At 44.8% G+C, this 19773-nt stretch overlaps 1 protein-coding gene across 1 annotated transcript in view; it reads left to right on the forward strand.

The window, feature by feature from the left end:
* SMC6 (structural maintenance of chromosomes 6) overlaps nt 1–19773 on the forward strand; it is a 91545-nt gene that overhangs the window by 60649 nt on the left and 11123 nt on the right. The window contains exons 20-24 of the mRNA XM_038740315.1: nt 3652–3822; nt 7491–7628; nt 8421–8566; nt 14189–14314; nt 18563–18668. Of these exons, the coding sequence (XP_038596243.1) occupies nt 3652–3822; nt 7491–7628; nt 8421–8566; nt 14189–14314; nt 18563–18668 (687 nt within the window). The remainder of the gene's footprint in view (nt 1–3651; nt 3823–7490; nt 7629–8420; nt 8567–14188; nt 14315–18562; nt 18669–19773) is intronic.

Genomic DNA, 19773 nt, shown 5'->3' on the forward strand with positions numbered 1-19773 from the left:
TGTACTTTTATCGATAAAACTGAAACCATCAGGGGTGATCGCCATAAAGTCTTCCCTGCTCCTTTCCAGCCCCTCCCTCCTCCTGTCCCTAATTCTCCTCTTCCATTTTCCCCAGCAGCCTCAGAAGAGGCTACAATTTACTCCCACAATCACACAATCCCACAATCACACAATCTTCTCCCTCCACGTGCACCTCTGACCCCGATAACTTCACACCTCATCAAGACACCTGTCTGCTCTCTGGAGATGGTCTTCAAGTGTTTCCTTTCATTCATTCATTCAATCGTATTTGTTGAGCGCTTACTGTGTGCAGAGCACTGTACTAAGCGCTTGGGAAGTACAAGTTGGCAACGTATAGAGACGGTCCCTACCCAACAGCGGGCTCACAGTCTAGAAGGGGGAAACAGACAACAAAAGAAAACATATTAACAAAATAAAATAAATAGAATAAATATGTACAAATAAAATAGAGTAATAAATATGTACAAACATATATTCATTCCAATGGCCCCTTCCCCATTGCTTTCAAACCTGCTCCTGTATTCCCTGTCTCCCCACAAAATACCTCCCTTGACTCCACAACTCCCTCCAGTTATCACCCCATCTCCCTCTTTCCATTCCTCTCCAAACTCCCTGAGAAAATTGTCAACACCCCCTGCCTCTAGGTCTTCTTGTCCATATCTCTCCCGAATCCCCTCCAGTCGGCCTTCAGCCCACTTGACTCCTTGGAAATTGCCTTCTTTGAGGTCATCAGTGACCTCGCTCGTGCCAAACCCGGCAGTTTCTGCTCCATCCTAATCCTCCTTCACCTCTTAGCTGCCTTTGACACTTTGGACCACCCCACCCCGCAAACATCCTTTAACCTTGGGCATCACCGACATTGTCCTCCTCGTTCTCCCGTATCCCTGGCCACCCCTTTTCGGTCTTTTCGCAGGCTCCTCCTCTGCCTCCCACGCTCCCTCAAGGCTCAGGTCTAAGTCCCCTTCTAAGTCTTCATCAACACCCACTCCCTTGAAGGACTCATTCATTCCAAGGGTTTTTGTTGGGGTTTTTTTTTTGGTATTTAAGCACTTACTATGTGCCAAGCATTGTTCTAAGCACTGGATAGATGCAAGGTAATCAGGTTGTCCCACGTGGGGCTCACAGTCTTACTCCCATTTTACAGATGAGGTAACCGAGGCACAGAGGAGTTAAATGACTTGCCGAAAATCACACAGCTGGTAAGTGGCGGACGCGGGATTAGAACCCGCGACTTCTGACTCCCAAGCCCGGGCTCTTGCCACTAAACCATGCTATTTCAACTACCAGCATAGCATAGTGGCTAGACCATGGGCCTGGGATCCTGTTCCTGTTCCTCCACTTGTCTGCTGTGTGGCCTCGGACAAGTCACTTCACTTCTCCATGCCTCAGTTATCTCATCTGTGAAATGGGGATTGAGACTGTGAGCCCCCACATGGGACAGGGACTGTGTCCAACATGATTTTCTTGTATCCACTCCAGTGCTTAGTACAGTGCTTGGCACATAGTAAGCACTTAGCAAATGCCATTATTATTATTGTTATTACCATCTCTATGCTGATGATTCCCAAATCTATCTCTTCAATCCTGACCTCTCCCCTGCAGACTCATATTTCCTCCTGCTTTTAGGACATCTCTTCGTGGATGTCCCCCCGAAACCTCACATTTAACATGACCAAAACAAAACTTCTCATCTTCCCACTCAAACTCTCTCCTCTCCTGACTTTCCCATTACTTTAGACAGCACCACCATCCTCTCTGGCTCATAAGCCCGTGCCCTTGGCATTATCCTTGCCTCATCTCTCTTATTCAACCGACGTATTCAGTTTGTCACCAGATGTTGTCAGTTCTACCTTCACAACATTACGAAAATCCACCCTTTCCTCTCCATCCAAACTGCGATTATGCTGAGCCAAGCACTCAACCTGCTCCACCTAGGCTACCGCATCAATCTCCTCGCTGACCTTCCTGCCTCCTATCTCCAGTCTATACTTCATTCGGCTGCTCAGGTCATTGTTTCTAAAAGAAAACGGTTCAATCCATGTCTCCCCACTCCTCATGGAAACCCAGCGGTTGCCCAGCCACCTCCTCATCAAACAAAAACTCCGTACTATTGGCTTAAAAGCATTGTCAGCTCTCCCCCTCCTACCTTTCCTCACTGCTTTCCTACTAAAACCCACTTCACTCCTCTAATGCCAACCTAATCACTTTACATCAGTCCTTTCTGTCTTGCTGTCTACCTCCTGCCCATGCCTGCCCTCTGGCCTGGAATTCGTCTTCATCATCATCATCAATTGTATTTATTGAGCGTTTACTGTGTGCAGAGCACTGTACTAAGCACTTGGGAAGTACAAGTTGGCAACATATAGAGACAGTCCCTACCCAACAGTTGGCTCACAGTCTAAAAGGGGGAGACAGAGAACAAAACCAAACATACCAACAAAATAAAATAAATAGAATAGATATGTACAAGTAAAATAAATAGAGTAACAAATATGTACAAACATATATACATATATACAGGTGTTGTGGGGAAGGGAAGGAGGTAAGATGGGGGGTGGAGAGGGGATGAGGGGGAGAGGAAGGAAGGGCCTCAGTCTGGGAAGGCCTCCTGGAGGAGGTGAGCTCTCAGTAGGGCCTTGAAGGGAAATTCCCTTCCCCTTCCTTTCTGAGAGATCACCACTCTCCCCATCTTGAAAATCGTTCTAAAATTATGTTTCCTCCTAGAAGCTTTCTCTGACTAACCTCTCTTAGTCCCTTACCCTATTTTCCATCCCTTCTGCATCACCTTTGCACCTTTGCACAAGCACTTTGAATACTCTCCCCATCCCAGCACCCACAGAACTTTATGTAGAGTATGTTTTTCTGCTTTCCCTCTCTATTTTAATGTCAGTCTTCCCCCCGCACCTAGTTTGTAAGCCCTTAGAGGGACAGGGATCATGATGTACTGAGCTTATGGTAGCAGTCAATTTTAAACAATTACAGATGAGTGGCAATTTTGTGTAAATTGTGCTGCATAACAAGCATGTAGTACCATAGATTAAATTAAATGTTTTTCACAGTCTGTATAGTGTATCCATTATGTTTAGTGCAGACTTCCATTGCTAGTTTTTGACTTTCACGACATATCTTCTAGAACTTGGCTCAGAGGGACCATATCTATCCTATTTATTTTATTTTGTTAGTATGTTTGGTTTTGTTCTGTGTCTCCCCCTTTTAGACTGTGAGCCCACTGTTGGGTAGGGACTGTGTCTATATGTTGCCAATTTGTACTTCCCAAGCGCTTAGTACAGCGCTCTGCACATAGTAAGCGCTCAATAAATACGATTGATGATGATGATGACCAAAACTACAGAGACTCTAACCTTTTATCCCATGTGCCTTGTGCCCCAGCAGCAGTGGTCTGGCCACCTATGAGGGCTTTGTCAGGCCTAATTCTTGCGGTTCATGAGGAAAAGCCAAAATAATGTTTTGATATTGAATGATAGCATTATCGCCCATGCTTTCACAGCTGTCTAGTCATTTGTCCTTCTCATTTGTACATAACTACTTACTGCATTTCAGCTCTTAAGAATTCATGCCCTTGTTTCGAATCGAAATTTATTGAATTGCAGTGCATTTGAATTTCAACAGGAGGAGGAAGCTCAAGAAAACAGGACGAGAATGGCACAAGTTAAGCAAGATATGCAGCAACGAAAAGGCAAAATGGAGGACTTAAAAAAGCATAAAATGGAAGCTGAACTCAAGTGTGAAGAAATTAAAAAGAAAATACATCTAGTATCAGAAACAGCAGAACCGTTAAAGGTATAGATGGTGATTTGCCTTCATTTTATCTATTTGTTAAGCAAGCCAAAAGGAGTTTGATTCTCACTCTCTTTATAGAGCTTTTATACTCAGTTTGGAAATTTTTCTCATGCTTCCTGCTATCCCTGATTCTTCACCTGATACCATCGTATAAATATCCAGAAAAAAAAAAAAAGTACCATGGATTTTAGTCACATTTTCGTCCCTAGTACCTATACTCTTCTGGGTAGGGTATGGCAGTGAGGGTGAGAGGGAATGATGAAGACAGAGGTCGTCTCCCAATATCCTTGTTGAACCAGATTTTAGTGGCCTGAATCAAGCCTTCCATTTGATGTGCTCCTCCCTGGAGATTTTCTTATTTCAAAACGTGAGCGATCGTATCCCCCTCTGCCGTGCCGGCAGGTTATCAGTAAAGAGATGATTACGATACACAGTTCATTTTAAAGATAAACTGTATGGAAAATGAAATCGATCCCTAAAATGGGCTGCGGAACCCCAAAACCACGTATACAGACAAGCTTGCAGATAAGCCCTTGCCATAGACACGGCAATTTTGGGAGGACCGACAGGAAAAATTGGGGCAGGAGATGAACAGTCGCTCTCTGCTACATTTTTGCTGTACGGTATATAGAATCTTAAATCCTTGGCAGGGCGTTGACTCTCTGCCTCCTCTCCTACGCGAAAGCCTGGCGGGTGTTCCTTTTAAAATGCGAGCTTGGGAAACCAGGGATTTAGGAATTTCAGTTGGATACCAAGAGAAATGACTCCGCAGAGTCCTCCAGGGCTACCCGTTGCACCCTCTGCATTCTCACTGGTGTTTGAGGACTTTGTTCGGTGAAGCTGGGCGCACTGAAGCAGCAGAGGCCGGGGGCGGGGAGACCTCATCTTCATCTTCAGCTCAGCCCCTCCTACCTCACCTCACTGGTCTCCTACTCCAGTCCAGCCCGCACACTTCACTCCTCTAGCTCCAGCTGCTCACTGTGCCCTGGTCTCATCCAGCTCGCCGCCGAACCCTTTCCCACGTCCTCCCTCCCGCTCCGTGGACATCAGAACACCACTCTCCCCAGCCTTCCAAGTCTTATTAAGGTTGTGTCTCCTCCGAGAAGCCTTCCCCAACGAAGCCCTCTTTTTCCCGACTCCCTCTCCCTTCTGTGTTGTTCTTTTTCCTTTGGATCTGCACCATTTGGGCACTTGGAATTGACATCACCCTCAACCCCACAGCATTTATGTGCATATTTGTAATTCATTTATAGCAATATCTGCCTCCCCCTCTAGATTGTAAGCCCACTGTGGACAGCAGGGACTTTGTTTACCAACACTGTTGTATCATACCCTCCCAAGCGCTTAGTGCAGTGCTCTACATGCAGTAAGGGCTCAATAAATACCACCGATGGGTTGTACAGTGACTTCATATTCTAGTGGCCTAGTTGGACTCTTGAACCTTCCCTCCTCTAGGCAAAGCATTTCAAGTTCCTCTGATATTTCTTAGAGATCTTATTGTTTTAGTCTACACTCTAGACCGTAAACTCCCAAGAGCTTAGTAGTGTTCGGCACACAGATAGGCAAAGCATTTCAAGTTCCTCTGATATTTCTTAGAGATCTTATTGTTTTAGTCTACGCCCTAGACCGTAAACTCCCAAGAGCTTAGTAGTGTTCGGCACACAGATAGGCAAAGCATTTCAAGTTCCTCTGATATTTCTTAGAGATCTTATTGTTTTAGTCTACGCTCTAGACTGTAAACTCCCAAGAGCTTAGTAGTGTTCGGCACACAGATGGGCAAAGCATTTCAAGTTCCTCTGATATTTCTTAGAGATCTTATTGTTTTAGTCTACACTCTAGACTGTAAACTCCCAAGAGCTTAGTAGTGTTCGGCACACAGAAAGTGCACAGTAAATACCGCTGAACGATGGATAGTGTAAACTTTTAACAATGTCACCTTTTCATTCATTCTTTCAGTTGTATTTATTGAGTGCTTACTGTGTGCAGAGCACCGTACTAAGCACTTGGGAAGTACAAATCGGCATCATATAGAGACGGTCCCAACCCAACAACGGGCTCACAATTTTCAACACCGTATTAAACAGTGCTTGGCACATAGTAAGCACTTAACAAATCCATTCATTCATTCAGTCGTATTTATTGAGTGCTTACTGTGTGCAGGCACTGTGCTAAGCGCTTGGAGAATGCAATTTGGCAAAGAGACAATACTACCCAACAACGGGCTCGCCATCGCTGTTATATGGCTGAATTGGGTTTCTCTAGCAGAACATGGTGGATCCCTTTGTACAATCTCCACTACTGCCATTTGTAACATTGTATTCCCTAGAGCAACGAGGGGGAGATTAGGATCACTCTGGTCCCTTCCTTAGGTTATCAACCCAACTTTCACCAGGTCAGAAACAGCCTGAAATTGCTGTCTGCTCCCTGAACGACGTTGAAAGGGTGTCCCAGGGTCCGCAACCCAAGCTGCCACCCTTTTGGCCAGCTCCTTCCCATCTCTGGGCAATCTCCAAAAGGCATCAGGCATCATAGCTCAGCAGTTGAGTGTCTTCACAGGGGTGATGCATAAAGTGTCTTAGAGTACGGAAAAGATGCTCATTGTTTTTTCTCTTCCCCCCCCTGCCCCTTTCCTCCCCCCTCCGCATGAATTTACAGACTTATGCCATCCTCCTCCCCTCCTATACCGGGGACATAGAATGGATTGACTTGTTTCACCAGTTCAGGCATCATAATCTAATTCGTTACTGACCATTCGTTAAGTGTTTACCCTAAATTTCACCCTGCTCAAACAGCACTATCAGTTATTATTTGAGTTTGAAAATCCTTCCCAACCAGTGTCCTTCACTGGCTGAGAAACAGTATTGCTTAGCGGATAGAGCAAGGGCCTGGCAGTGAGAAGGACCTGGGTTCTAATCCCGGCTCCACCACCTGACCGCTGTTGTGATCTTGGGCAAGTCACGTCAATTCTCTGTGCCTCAGTTACCACATTTATTATTATTATAGCAGTACCTGTTATATCCTTGTAAGCTCACTGTGGGCAGGGAATGTGTATGTTATCAAGTTGGATTTTATATATATATATAATGGTATTTATTGAGTGCTTACTATGTGCACAGCACTGTTCTAAGCGCTGAAGCACTGTTCTAAGCGCTTGGGATTTTGGGATTTTACTCTCCCAAGTGGTTAGTACAGTGTTCTGCACAGAGTAAGGACTCAGTAAATCTAGTTGATTGATTACCTCATCTGCATAATGGGGATTAAGACTGTGAGCCCCATGTGGGACAGGAACTGTGGCCAACCTGATTAGCTTGTATCTACCTCAGGGTGTAGTACAGTATCTGGCACATAGTAAGTGCTTTATAAATACCAGAAAGAGGTGAAAAAAAAGGCAAGGTGAGGATAGTGTTGGGTGGGACGATAAAGATTTTAAAAAACTATTCTTAAGAGAAGAATGAGACCAGAGCATTCTTTACTGCTTGGGGCAAGAAATAAATGTTGTCCTCTTAATTGCCTTAGTTTCCTCACCATTTGGGCCCCAACTATAATCCAGGAGCATCTGGGAAAAAATGATGCCCTCCTCCAAGACATGATTTTATTTTGTAGTACAATGCAGAAAAAATTGCTATACTCTGTGCTCAGTTCTTAACCACAGTTTTGATTTTCAACAGGAAGACCTCAGCCAAGCTGATTCAGAAGTGGATAACCAGAAACGTTACAGGGATCATTATAATGAGAAATGGAAAGAGCACCTGGCATCCCTTAAAATAAAGGAAGAAGAGCTGGCTGCAAAGGAGAGAGAACTAGAGGTTTGCCGTAGTTTTTTTCTCACTTGGTTTGGATATTCAGTTTCATGGTCCTTTTAGCCAGGATTTTATCCCCAAACCTAGAATTTCCCTATCTAGAAGTAATGAATTGCTTCAGTTTATTCCCTGTCCCAGAGTCTAGTTGGCACCGTTAATCCACATTTTTGATGGGAGCCAGGGGCATCCAGCAGCATTAGCAAAAAGCAGGACAGGGATCCTGATTTGTAGCAGAGATGCATTTGCTTTCCTTCCCTCCCTCTCTGTTCCCTCCCCTTGCTTTCTCCTCCTTCCTCTATCCATCCCTCTCCATTAATAACAATTATTATTACGGTATTTGTTAAACATTTACTGTGTACCAAGCACTGTTCTAAACACTGGGTAGATAGATGCAAGGTAATCAGGTTGGACACAGTCCCTGTCCCTCATGGGGCTCACAGTCTTAATCCCCATTTAGCAGGTGAGGTAACTGAGGCAACAGAGAAGTGAAGCTTGACTGTGGTCAAGAGGAGCAGAGGGTGAAGGATGGAGAATGCATGGATGCTGTTTCTGATCCCGGATCAAGAACCTCCAGGGGTTGCCCATCCACTTCTGCATTAAACCGGAACTTTTTAAACAGCATTTAAAGCAATCAGCTCTCCCCCTTTTACCTCACCTCAAAGACGATGTACTACAGCCCAGCTGCACCATTCTGTCCTCCAGTGCTAGCTTGCTCAACTTGTCTGAGTATGTTGTGTTGACTTAAATAGAGATTGAGCTGATGGATATATTTTTAACCAACTGATATCACTATTTTAGGCAAAGATTGCCCAGGCCAAGCAAATCTGTAGTGAACGAAAAGAGGTCAACCGAACTGCCAGGACTATTGACATGGAAATCAGTAGCTTACGAAAAGAAATAAATTCAGAAAGTGATCGCCATGGAAATAGAGAAGAAATAGTAAGGTATGTGACCTTTACCTTTCTTTTTCTAACCTATCTCCAAACTGAGGAATGTCTATTCTAGTAAAAGTATTTAATAAGCACCAGCGGGGTGCAGCGCTCTGAGCTAAGCGCTTGGAAAGTAGGAAAGAAAGAACGGTCATACGGATCTGTTTTAGGATCATTGAAAAATTTTCCAAAATAGAATCCTAGTTCCCTTGGATTCATTTTTCTATCATCATCATCAATCGTATGTATTGAGCGCTCACTGTGTGCACAGCACTGTACTAAGCGCTTGGGAAGTACAAGTTGGCAACATACAGAGACAGTGGGCTCACAGTCTAAAAGATGTACAGTATTACTTGCATTCAGTAGTTTATGTACTGACCTGTCTTTTTCTTGATCCCCAAAAAGTAAGTAGTGATGTATTGAAATAATGACTTGAAATAAATGCGAACAGAGGTTGCCACCAGACTAGGGTCCTGTCACATTTGCTAGGAAAAGTCTCAACAACCCCTCTCGACTCTCTGCTCCTCCCTGCCTTTTAGTGCCGTCACTGAATTATTTTTTAAACACGGTACTGTCTCCCATCTCAGCCGAGGGAAGTGGTGGGGAGAGAAAGAGAGGCACTGTGCTCTATTCGGCTGGGAATTCCAGCGCGGGTGCCAGAGGGAAAGAAGCAGAGAGAGGACAAGGTTTTGCCGAGCTAATAGCTCCTCAACTTCGGTGAGGAGGAGGAACAAGTGAAGCTTTCCATTCTGCCTCTCTGAGATGGTGACCTATTGAGCTCTGCCTCCTAGAGAACAGGACTTGGGGTGAACCGTGTCGGGAATATCTTGTACATATCTATTCTACTTATTTTATTTTGTTAGTATGTTTGGTTTTGTTCTCTGTCTCCCCCTTTTAGACTGTGAGCCCACTGTCTCTATATGTTGCCAATTTGTACTTCCCAAGCGCTTCGTACAGTGCTCTGCACATAGTAAGCGCTCAATAAATAGGATTGATTGATTGATTGAATGCAGCCTCCCATCTCCTGGCTTCTTCCTCTCCCCCTGCCCCCCACCTCCTTAGCCCCTCCACTCCTTCCAGTTGTCTGGTTCAGCGGCCAAGCTGCCTCTGCATCTCCTCCTTCATCTGGATAAGGAACTGGAAAGATATTTTGTCTCTTCCCTGTCCCTTTTTGTAGCCCCTGGGGCTGCCAAGGGTTCCCTTTTTCTTAGTCCAGAAGCTCAGAAAGGGCTTAAGTTCCTATTCCTTACCACCATACTCCTGTGAGGAGGAGAGAAGGCATTAGAGGAGCAAAGAAACGGGAGGAATCAAAGATTTAGGAGAGACTACTTGGCCTCTTAAGTGAGCCTGTGTGTAGCTGGAGGAGATGGAGTGAATAGGGGTAATAAAGAAATTAAGCATCAGTTAGAGACCATAGGTTGGTGGGTGTGGGTGGGTTATGTTGCCAACTTGTACTTCCCAAGCGCCTAGTACAGTGCTCTGCACACAGTAAGCGCTCAATAAATACGATTGATTGATTGATTGTGACACCAAATTGAAGCGTTTTCTGATTTTGAGACTAATTCATCATGTCTCATTCCACAGTACTGTATTTGTATCTGGATGTCATTCTTACTTTGAAATCTGCCCCACAAAAACTGTTTCTTCCCACTTTTCCTATAATAGAAGCCCCAGTTTTCCCCCTAATCTATTAAATGGCTCAAGGCAGCTTGGTTTCACACAACAGATAGTCACATCACCTTGAAAGCTTCCTGTATGATATGCTTTCCATAGTATCTGATTTCCTTTAATCGAGTGTCTAAATGGATAGAAAGGAGTAGGCAGGGCTCATAGATATTTTCTTTTCTGGAGCCATGGCCTCTACTTAGAGAGTAACTGAAGTTTGAGCTTAGACTTCAGAAAAAATGGCCACAGTGACTGTATTCATTCAGTCATATTTATTGAGCACTTGCTGTGTGCAAAGCACTGTACTAAGTGCTTGAGAGAAGCAGCGTGGCTCAGTGGAAAGAGCACGGGCTTGGGAGCCAGAGGCCATCGGTTCTAATCCCAGCTCCACCACTTGTCAGCTGTGTGACTTGGGGCAAGTCACTTAACTTCTCTGGGCCTCAGTTACCTCATCTGTAAAATGGGGATTAAGACTGTGAGCCCCACATGGAACAACCTGATCACCTCGTATCCCCCCAGCGCTTAGAACAGTATTTCGCACATAGTAAGTGCTTAACAAATGCCATCATCATTATTATTATTATTATAATATAATAACAGACAGACACATTCCTGCCCACAACGAGCTCACAGTCTAGAGGGGGAGATGGACATTAATATGAATAAATAGATAGATAAATAAATTACAGATCTATGCATAAATGCTGTGGGACCGTATGTCTCCCAAAGTATCAAATAGACCTCCTTATTCATCCCAGTAAACTTTATAAACTCAAATTGGAACAGTTCTTTAAGTTCTGTCTGAAACTATTGTCATTAGTATTTTGCCTTGGCAACTAGTTGAACAAACAATTAATCAGTGCTGTCATAATCAGGCTCCGAGTTTACCGAAGCAGGTTTGGGATATTGCAAGTCATGTACTGCCAGCTTTAATTACCCTCTTCTGATTAAATGTCTCTTCGAAGGTTGGGTGGGGGAGGGCTAGCCACAGGATGCTTATTCCATATGTAGTAGGAATTGTGGTCTTTCAAGGATTGTTATAAACCTAGTTCCTGCCTCACATTTTGCAAGTATGTGGTTCAGTGCATACTAAAATGTGCTGTTTTTTCTCACTTCAGACATAAAAAACACACACACGCACGCATGCCCTCTTCTGTTGTCACATTTATCCATGTTAGTAACAGCGATTTTTAAGGACCATCAAGTTTTTGTTCCTGGAATCCCAGGCTTTGTGAAATAATCCATGAAAAGATGCAGATCCTGCTTTTTCCCTTTCCCTCACCTACCCTTATTAATTTCTCCTCTGAGGCCACGGCCCTCTCTGTAGGGCAAGGCAAATTGGGACAACCTCTCCAGACCTCTCCTAATTCCTCTCTGCATGTGGCCAAGAAGATCTAATTGATCCTGGACCCCACACCCCCCAGGGTGCCACCTTACCTGGAAACAACAGCCTTTTAGGAGCGTGCCCATTTTAATAATATCTGGTGGCAGGAAAAGAATGACAGCAGCTTTCGGTAGCCTCTCGTCCAAGGTGATCAAGCGCTTAGTACAGTGCTCTGCACACAGTAAGCGCCCAATAAATACGACTGAATGAATTAAAGCTTTTCTGCATCCCGGGTTTTTGCTGAACCGCTTTGGTTGGCCTGCAGGAATAAACTTGAGCTGTTGTTACCTGCATTTCACACTCTCGAAGAATCAAGATTGGGAAGCAGTGAGACCTAGCTGATCGAGCATGGTCTGCTGTGTGACCTTGGGCAAGTCGCTTCACTTCGCTGTGCCTCAGTTACCTCATCTGTAAAATGGGGATTAAAACCGTGAGCCCCATGGGAGGCATGGACTGGGTCCAAACTGATTATCTTCTATCTACCCCGGTGCTTAGAACAGGGCCTGGTACGCAGTAAGTACTTAACAGTTGCCATTTAAAAAATTAAAACAAAACAAAGGCACCAGACCAGTCGACTAGTAACCCATTCTGTGGAGGAACATGCCTCCATCAATCAATCAATCAGTGGTATTTATTTATAAAGCATTGCTGTGTGCAGAGCACTGTACTAAGCGCTTGGGAGAGTACAGAACAACAGAATTAGCTGACACGTTCCCTCCCATGATGAGCTGACAGTCTAAAGCAACCCCTGCGGTATACCAGTCGATGATAACCAATTACTTTTCATAACAATTGTAGGAAGAGCTGCAACTTTATGAGAACCATAAAACTTAGCCAAGCACTGTACCGTATCAATTCCAAACTGAAACATTTCCAACTATGACTTCTCCACCGACTCTCCCGATCAATCAAGGATATTTATTGAGCGCTTAACCTGAGCAGAGCACTGTGAGAAGTGCTTGGGTAAATAATCAGTTATATATATTGAGCACTTACTGTGTGCAGGGCACTGTTACGCGCTTGGGACAGTACAACACAGCAGTATCAACAGGCACATTCCCTGCCCACAGTGAGCTTGCACTCCACGGGGGCGGGTACAGTCTAGAGGAAATAGAATATAATAGAGTTGGTAGATGATGATAATGGTATTTAAGAGCTTACTATGTGCCAGGCACTGTTCTAAGCGCTGATCAATCAATCAATCAATTGTACTTATTGAGCGCTTACTGTGTGCAGAGCACTGTACTAAGCGCTTGGGAAGTACAAGTTGGCAACATATAGAGACAGTCCCTACCCATCAGTGGGCTCACAGTCTAAAAGGGGGAGACAGAGAACAAAACCGAACGTACTAACAAAATAAATAGAATAGACATGTACAAGTAAAATAAATAAATAAATAGAGTAATAAGTATGTACAACCATATATACATATATACAGGTGCTGTGGGGAAGGGAAGGAGGTAAGATGGGGGGGATGGAGAGGGGAACGAGGGGGAGAGGAAGGAAGGATTGTGATCCCTGCCTATAATGACCTTGCAGTCTACATGGTAGACATTAAAGGAAATTGTAGGTAGAGTAAATAGTAAAGTATAAGAATATTTATTTAAGTGCCGTGGGGCTGGGGTGAGAATCAAAGTGCCTGTGGGGTATATAGTCAGGTTATCCGCAGAAAGCATAACTAGCTAGCCCTCCCTCTTCATATAATGATAATGATGATGGCATTTATTAAGTGCTTACTATGTGCAAAGCACTGTTCTAAGCGCTGGGGAGGTTACAAGGTGATCAGGTTGTCCCACGGGGGGCTCCCAGTCTTAATCCCCATTTTACAGATGAGGTAACTGAGGCCCAGAGAAGTGAAGTGACTTGCCCAAAGTCACACAGCTGACAATTGGCAGGGCTGGGATTTGAACCCATGACCTCTGACTCCAAAGCCCTTGCTGTTTCCACTGAGCCACGCTGCTTCTCAACAGACAATTACTCTCTCAACAGACAATTACTCTCTCTGCCTTCAAAGCCTTATTGAAGGCCCATCTCCTCCAAGAGGCCTTCCCTGACTACGCCCTCTTTTCCCCTTCTCCCACTCCCTTCTGTGTCGCCCTGACTTGCTTCCTTTATTCATCACCCCTTCCGAGCCCCACAGCACTTATGTACAGATCTGTCTATTTATTTATATTAATATCTGTCTCCCCCTCTAGATGGTAAGCTCACTGTGGGCGGGGAACGTGTCTGTTATATTGTACTCTCCCCTGCGCTTAGTACAGTGCGCTGCACACAGTAAGCGCTCACGTGGCTTATTGGAAAGAGCCCGGGCTTGGGAGTCTGAGGGTACATTGTTTGTGGACCAAAGGTGTATAAGCATCCTCTACAGGTTTGACATCAAATATGTCAAGGATGCAGTTTAGTGAAAGAGAGTACTTCAAGGTGTTGAAAAACCTTGGGTTAAACTAGTGATGTGGTACCAGAATTGGAAAAATGCAAAATTTAACAAATCAACATCACGAATACTTTTAATGTTCTTTCCTAAGTTTCAGTTTCCCATCCACCATTTCTTGCCATTTACTCTTTTTTATTCTCTGTTCACAAATTAGGCAGTACAAAGATGCAAAAGACACATACCAGGACATAAGTGGTAAAGTCAAGAATTTGAAAAGATTTATTAAACTCTTGGACGAAATCATGACTCAGAGATACAAAGCGTATCAACAGTTTAGAAGGTAAGTTTCCTAAGGTCTTCACAATCAATCAATCGTATTTATTGAGTGCTTACTGTGTGCAGAGCACTGTACTAAGTGCTTGGGAAGTACAAGTACAAATCTCTTCAGTATCATTTCTGGTTCCAAATAAGTCCAAACTTTGTTAAAGGTCTTTGAAAATGGATGTGGCTTGATCTGCTACTTGTGGGGACCCAAAACCCAGTATCTGTATTTTGTTCAGTTTTTGTCCCTTTTTTTGTCTTAGTGCTATCCAGGTTTTTCTTCACAGTCTTCTGTAAAACCTTAGTGTGACTAGTCAGTGCCACTCTCATTTAAACTTAGTGCTGTTAGGTTGACAATCCGTAGACTTCATCATCTTTCTCAGTCCATCTGCCGCCTTTAGTGTTGAACGCTTACTGTGGGCAGAGCACTGTACTAAGCGCTTGGAAGGTACAATAAAGCAAATAGACAATCCCCGCCCACAATGGGCTGCATGTTGTACACAAAAAAATGAATTTTCAGTAAGCCCAGTTACCTTTAATTCTAATTACAGGAGTAGCCCAGGATATGACTGCATTGTGGTCCACAAAAGTGTGGCTCCATGATGAATGGTTGTATCCTGGGGTATGTCCTCCAATAGATTTATATAATAATAATAATGATGATGGTATTTGTTAAGCGCTTACTATGGGCAAAGCACTGTGCTAATATGCAGGTAGTTAGGCTCCTTTCCGGAATTAGCCCCAGCACGATGAACGAGCCCTTCACAGTTCGGCTCGCAACTCACCGTGGGGTGGAGGCGCTTTGCTCTGCACACCGTAAGCGCTCAATAAATACGATTGATTGATTGATTGATTGAGACGCAGTGGCTAAAAGTCAGGGGGTGCTTGTTGGAGCTTTGCCGTCCGTGAGGAAAGTTTCCAACCCCAGGGGTGTCTATAATGGTGGGCAGGCTCAGCAGGAATCCGAGGAAACAGACGACAGATGCGGCTGACAAGGACCACAGGGGCTGGTGACTCACAGCAGTATAGCTCAGCGTTGGCACAACGCTGCAGTCATTTATACTGTAAATGGTTTCCGAGCCCAAAACTCCCCCGAGCTGGTTGCCACCCTGCCTGCCCGCTTCCTTGTTGAGCTTCGTGCTCTGGTGGGAACCCGGCCGGCAGGGAAGAGAGCGAGCGACTGGAAAGACGGTGAGGTGGTCGAGGGACTGTCCGTTGGGGTTAATCCCATCCTAAATGCTGGTGAGTCACAGCCACCGACAAATCAGGTCACGGTCCTGAGTAAGTGTTCCGAACATTTCAACCAAGTTCCCGCTTGCCCATCGTACGTCTTGGATAAATGAACTGGAGCGGCATCCTACAGTGAGCTGCAGGTGGGAAACCCACAGGTCCAAATGGAAGTTCCTGCAGAAGTAGACAAGTATGCTAGATACAGTAGTAACAGTAACTGTGGTGTTGGTTAAGCACTTACTAGGTGCTAAGCACTGGGGTGCATAATCATCATCATCAATCGTATTGAGCGCTTACTGTGTGCAGAGCACTGTACCAAGCGCTTGGGAAGTATAAATTGGCAACATATAGAGACAGTCCCTACCCAACAGTGGGTTCACAGTCTAAAAGGGGACATAATCGGATGGGACGCAGTACCTGTCCCACACGGTACTCGTCGTCCAAAAGGGAAGGTCAGTCCACATTTTGCCGATGAGGAAACTGAGGGGAAAATGGTATTTATTCAGCGCTTACTATGTGTCAGGCACTGTACTGAGCACTGGGGTAGATGCAAGTTAATGAGGTCGGACACAGTCCTTGTCCTGAATGGAGCTCACGGTCTAAGTAGGAGGGAGAACAGGTGTTTAGCGCTTAGTACAGTGCTCTGCACACAGTAAGGGCTCAGTAAATACGATTGATGATGATGATGTTGAATTTCCATTTTACAGTTAAGGAAACTGAGGCCCACAGGATTTGTGGCTTGCCCAATAACACCCAGCAGCCAAGTCACGCATCTGGAATTAGAATGCAGGTCTCCTGCCTCCCGGGCGTAACTCTTTCCACTACACCATACCACTTCGTCCATAAGATTACCAGAAGGTTTTCCAACCTGCTGCACACAATCTGGAAACGGGAACAAGTGCCGCTGGTGTTCAAAGATGTGGGCATTGCCATTTAAATAAGATGAAGGGAAATGTTGCCCCGTGCATTAACCATTGTGGGGGTAGTTCCACTGGCCACGATTGATCAGATTCTAGTCAGAGTAACGTTTAAGCGTCTAATTGACCAGCTGACAGAAAGCCAATGCAGCCGTTGATCTGGATACAGTGCTACTGCAATGATTTTTTGCCACAGAGCCGAACTGGGACTTGTATGTGATCTTTACTGACGTCACGAAGGGTTTTGATGGTCAATCCTGATGGCCCGTGGTCCACTTTTCACCAAAAGTTTGATATCGTTAGGCCACTGTACAATAGAAGGATAGAGTTGTACATGGGGACTCTCCTCGACACCCTTTACTGTTAAAGGTAGCATCAAGCAAGGCTGGGTTTTCGTAGTGATGCTTTTCACCACGATGTTCACAGACTTGTTGACTAGTGCATTCAAAGGCATCAATTGTGGGGTCTACCTGCAGTATTGCTTAGATCGGGGACTCAGGTCAACTTACAGGTCGTACAAAGTTAAAGATTGGCAGACTCTGCTATTTGTGGATGATTTCCCACCGGTGCTCAACACCGTAAGTTTTTAATAAATACCACAGCTACATTGATAACATGCATCAAGACATACAATTGCTCATTAGACCATGCTGCTTCTCCTTCCCTTTCCCAACACTGTAGACAGCACCGCCATCCTACCTGTCTCAAAAGCTCGCAACCTGGGCAGTAACCTTTGCTCACCGCTCTCACTCAGCCCACATATTCAGTGTATCGCCAAATCCTGTAGATTCTACCTTCACCGTATGAATTACGGTATTTTTTAAGCACTTACTATATGTCAAGCACTGTTTTAACCCGTGAAGCAGATAGAGGTTAATTAGGTTGGACTCAGTCCCTGTCCCACATGGGTTTCACAGTCTAAGTAGGAGGGACAACGGGTGATGAGTCCCCATTTTTACAGTTGAGGAAACTGAGGCACAGAGAAGTGAAGTGACGTGTCCGAGGTCACATAGCAAGCAAGTGGCAGAGTTGAGATTCGAACCCCAGCTCCTCAGTCTCTCAGGCCCATTCTTTTTTCACTCGGCCGCACTGCTTCTCGTTAATCCAGAGTCCACCCTTTCCTCTCAATCCAAACTGCTACCAGACTGACCCAAGCATTCTTCATATCCCGTCTTCACTTCTGCCTCAGACTCCTCACCGTCTCCCCACCTCTTGTCTCCCCACTCTGCTCCATATTTCACTCTGCTGTGTGGGTCATTTTCTAAAAAAGAATGTCCAGTCCACATCTCCCCACTTCTCTGGACCTCCAGTGTTGCCCATCCACCTCCACGTAAAGCAGAAGCTCCTTACCTTCGGCTTTAAAGTGTTCAGTCAGCTCTCCCCTTCTTATTTTAACACGCTGATCTGCTACAACTCCAGGCTCCGCACTTCGCTTCTCCTACACCAACCTACTCACCTAAACTCTGTCGCATCCATCTTGCCACTGACCCTTTCCCCAAGTCCTCCCTCTGGCCTGGAACTCCCCTGCCTTTCATTCATTCATTCAATCGTATTTCTTTCATATCTGAAAGACTGCCAATCTCCCCACCTTCGAAGCCTTCCTAAAATCACATCCACAAGAGGCTGTCCCCAACTAAGCCTTCATTTCCTCTATTCCCTCTCCCTTCTCTGTCACTTGGATCTGTCTCCTTTAAGCACTTGATATTCACCCCATCACTTACCTAAATATCCTTATACCTTGTCGTTTCCCTTCCGTATTTAGTTCAGTGTCTGTCTCCCATTCTAGACTATACGCCTGTTATGGGCTTGGGTCACGTGCATTGCATTCTCCCAGGCGCGTAGTGCTCTGCACACAATAAGTGCCCAATAAATGCCATTGATCGATAGACTGTCCACGTGATGGTATGTTGGGAGTCTGGAGCACACGCGTAATCCCATATTTTCTCCGACTCCTGTGTTATAAGAGACTTCCAAGGAACTTTCTTAAGTAGTGACTCGTCTCTTTTCAAGATGGTTTGAATTTTTAAAAGTCAATTTCGGGCGTTAGCATCTGAGCTTGGCTTTTTATATATTGAATTAAAAAAAAAGATTTCTAATCTGGCCCATTTAATCACTTTCAGGTGCCTCACTTTACGATGTAAAATCTACTTTGACTCATTGTTAGCCCAGCGGGCTTTTTCTGGGAAGATGACTTTTGATCACAAGAATGAAACCCTTGCAGTATCAGTAAGTATCCTATTCCTTTTGCGTACTCTACTTTAGCATGTTTGGGGAATTTTGTGTTCATACATCTCTGATGAGGTTCTTCAGTTTTTACATAGCATTAGCTTTTTTCAGTCTTTTTGTAGGCCATACTATCAAGCATCCACTGTGTGCAGATCTTCAGGTTTTTAACTATTGTCTTATAGTGATTTAGCATTCGCATGAGTGAGGTAAGACAAATGCAATTGTCATTGAGATTTTTGATAGTCTAACTAAAGTAGATCCCTGTCTCCCTTTCTTCCCTTCCTTTCCCCTCCAGCCCACACGTTTTTAAACCTCTCCGTCCCTCCCTGAAAGTAGCATGATAAGCTTTAGGGTTATAGTTGGTACACCTGCTCATCAGGCATCTAAGCTTTAGCCCACTTTAGAACAATCTAGATCATGAATCTTTCTTGATTCAGGATTGGGTGCAGTTTAATGTTGAGGAGGAGGGGCATGGGAGGTGACAGGTGTTATGTTATTCATTAAGCACTTATTATGTGTCAAACAAGCACTGTTCTAAGTGCTGGGATGGGTTCAGATCAGTCAAGTTGGACATAATCCCTGTCCCAAATGGTGCTCACAGACTAAGCAGGGGGGAGAACAGGGATTGACTCACCATTTTATAGTTGGGGAAACTGAGGGACAGAGAACTAATCAGTGGCACTTACTGAGCGCTTACTACGTGGGCAGGGAACGTATCTACCAACTCTGTTACATTGTACTCTCCCAAGCACTGAGTACAGTGCTTTGCACCAAGTAAGCACTCAGTGTGATTGATTGCAGAGCATTGTATCGAGCGCTTGGGAGAGAACAGTAACAGAATGGTAAGTGACTTACCCAAGGTCACACAGGTAAGTGGCGGAGCCAGAATTTGAACACAGGTCCCCTCTGACTCCCAGTCTCCTGCTCTTTTCACTAGGCCATGCTGAAGTTCCATTATTTCAGGAGTAGATGGGTTCAGTTTGCCTGGTCTTCATATATAGAAAGTTGAAAGGGAGGGGAGTGGAGGGCTCCAAGATGTTGGTGTCAGGGTGGATTCTAAGCTCCTTGAGGGAGAGGGTTCATAATGTCTTACTCTATTAAACTC

Source organism: Tachyglossus aculeatus, chromosome 1, assembly GCF_015852505.1.
Source record: "Tachyglossus aculeatus isolate mTacAcu1 chromosome 1, mTacAcu1.pri, whole genome shotgun sequence".
In the NCBI taxonomy this organism is placed as follows: Eukaryota; Metazoa; Chordata; class Mammalia; order Monotremata; family Tachyglossidae; genus Tachyglossus; species Tachyglossus aculeatus.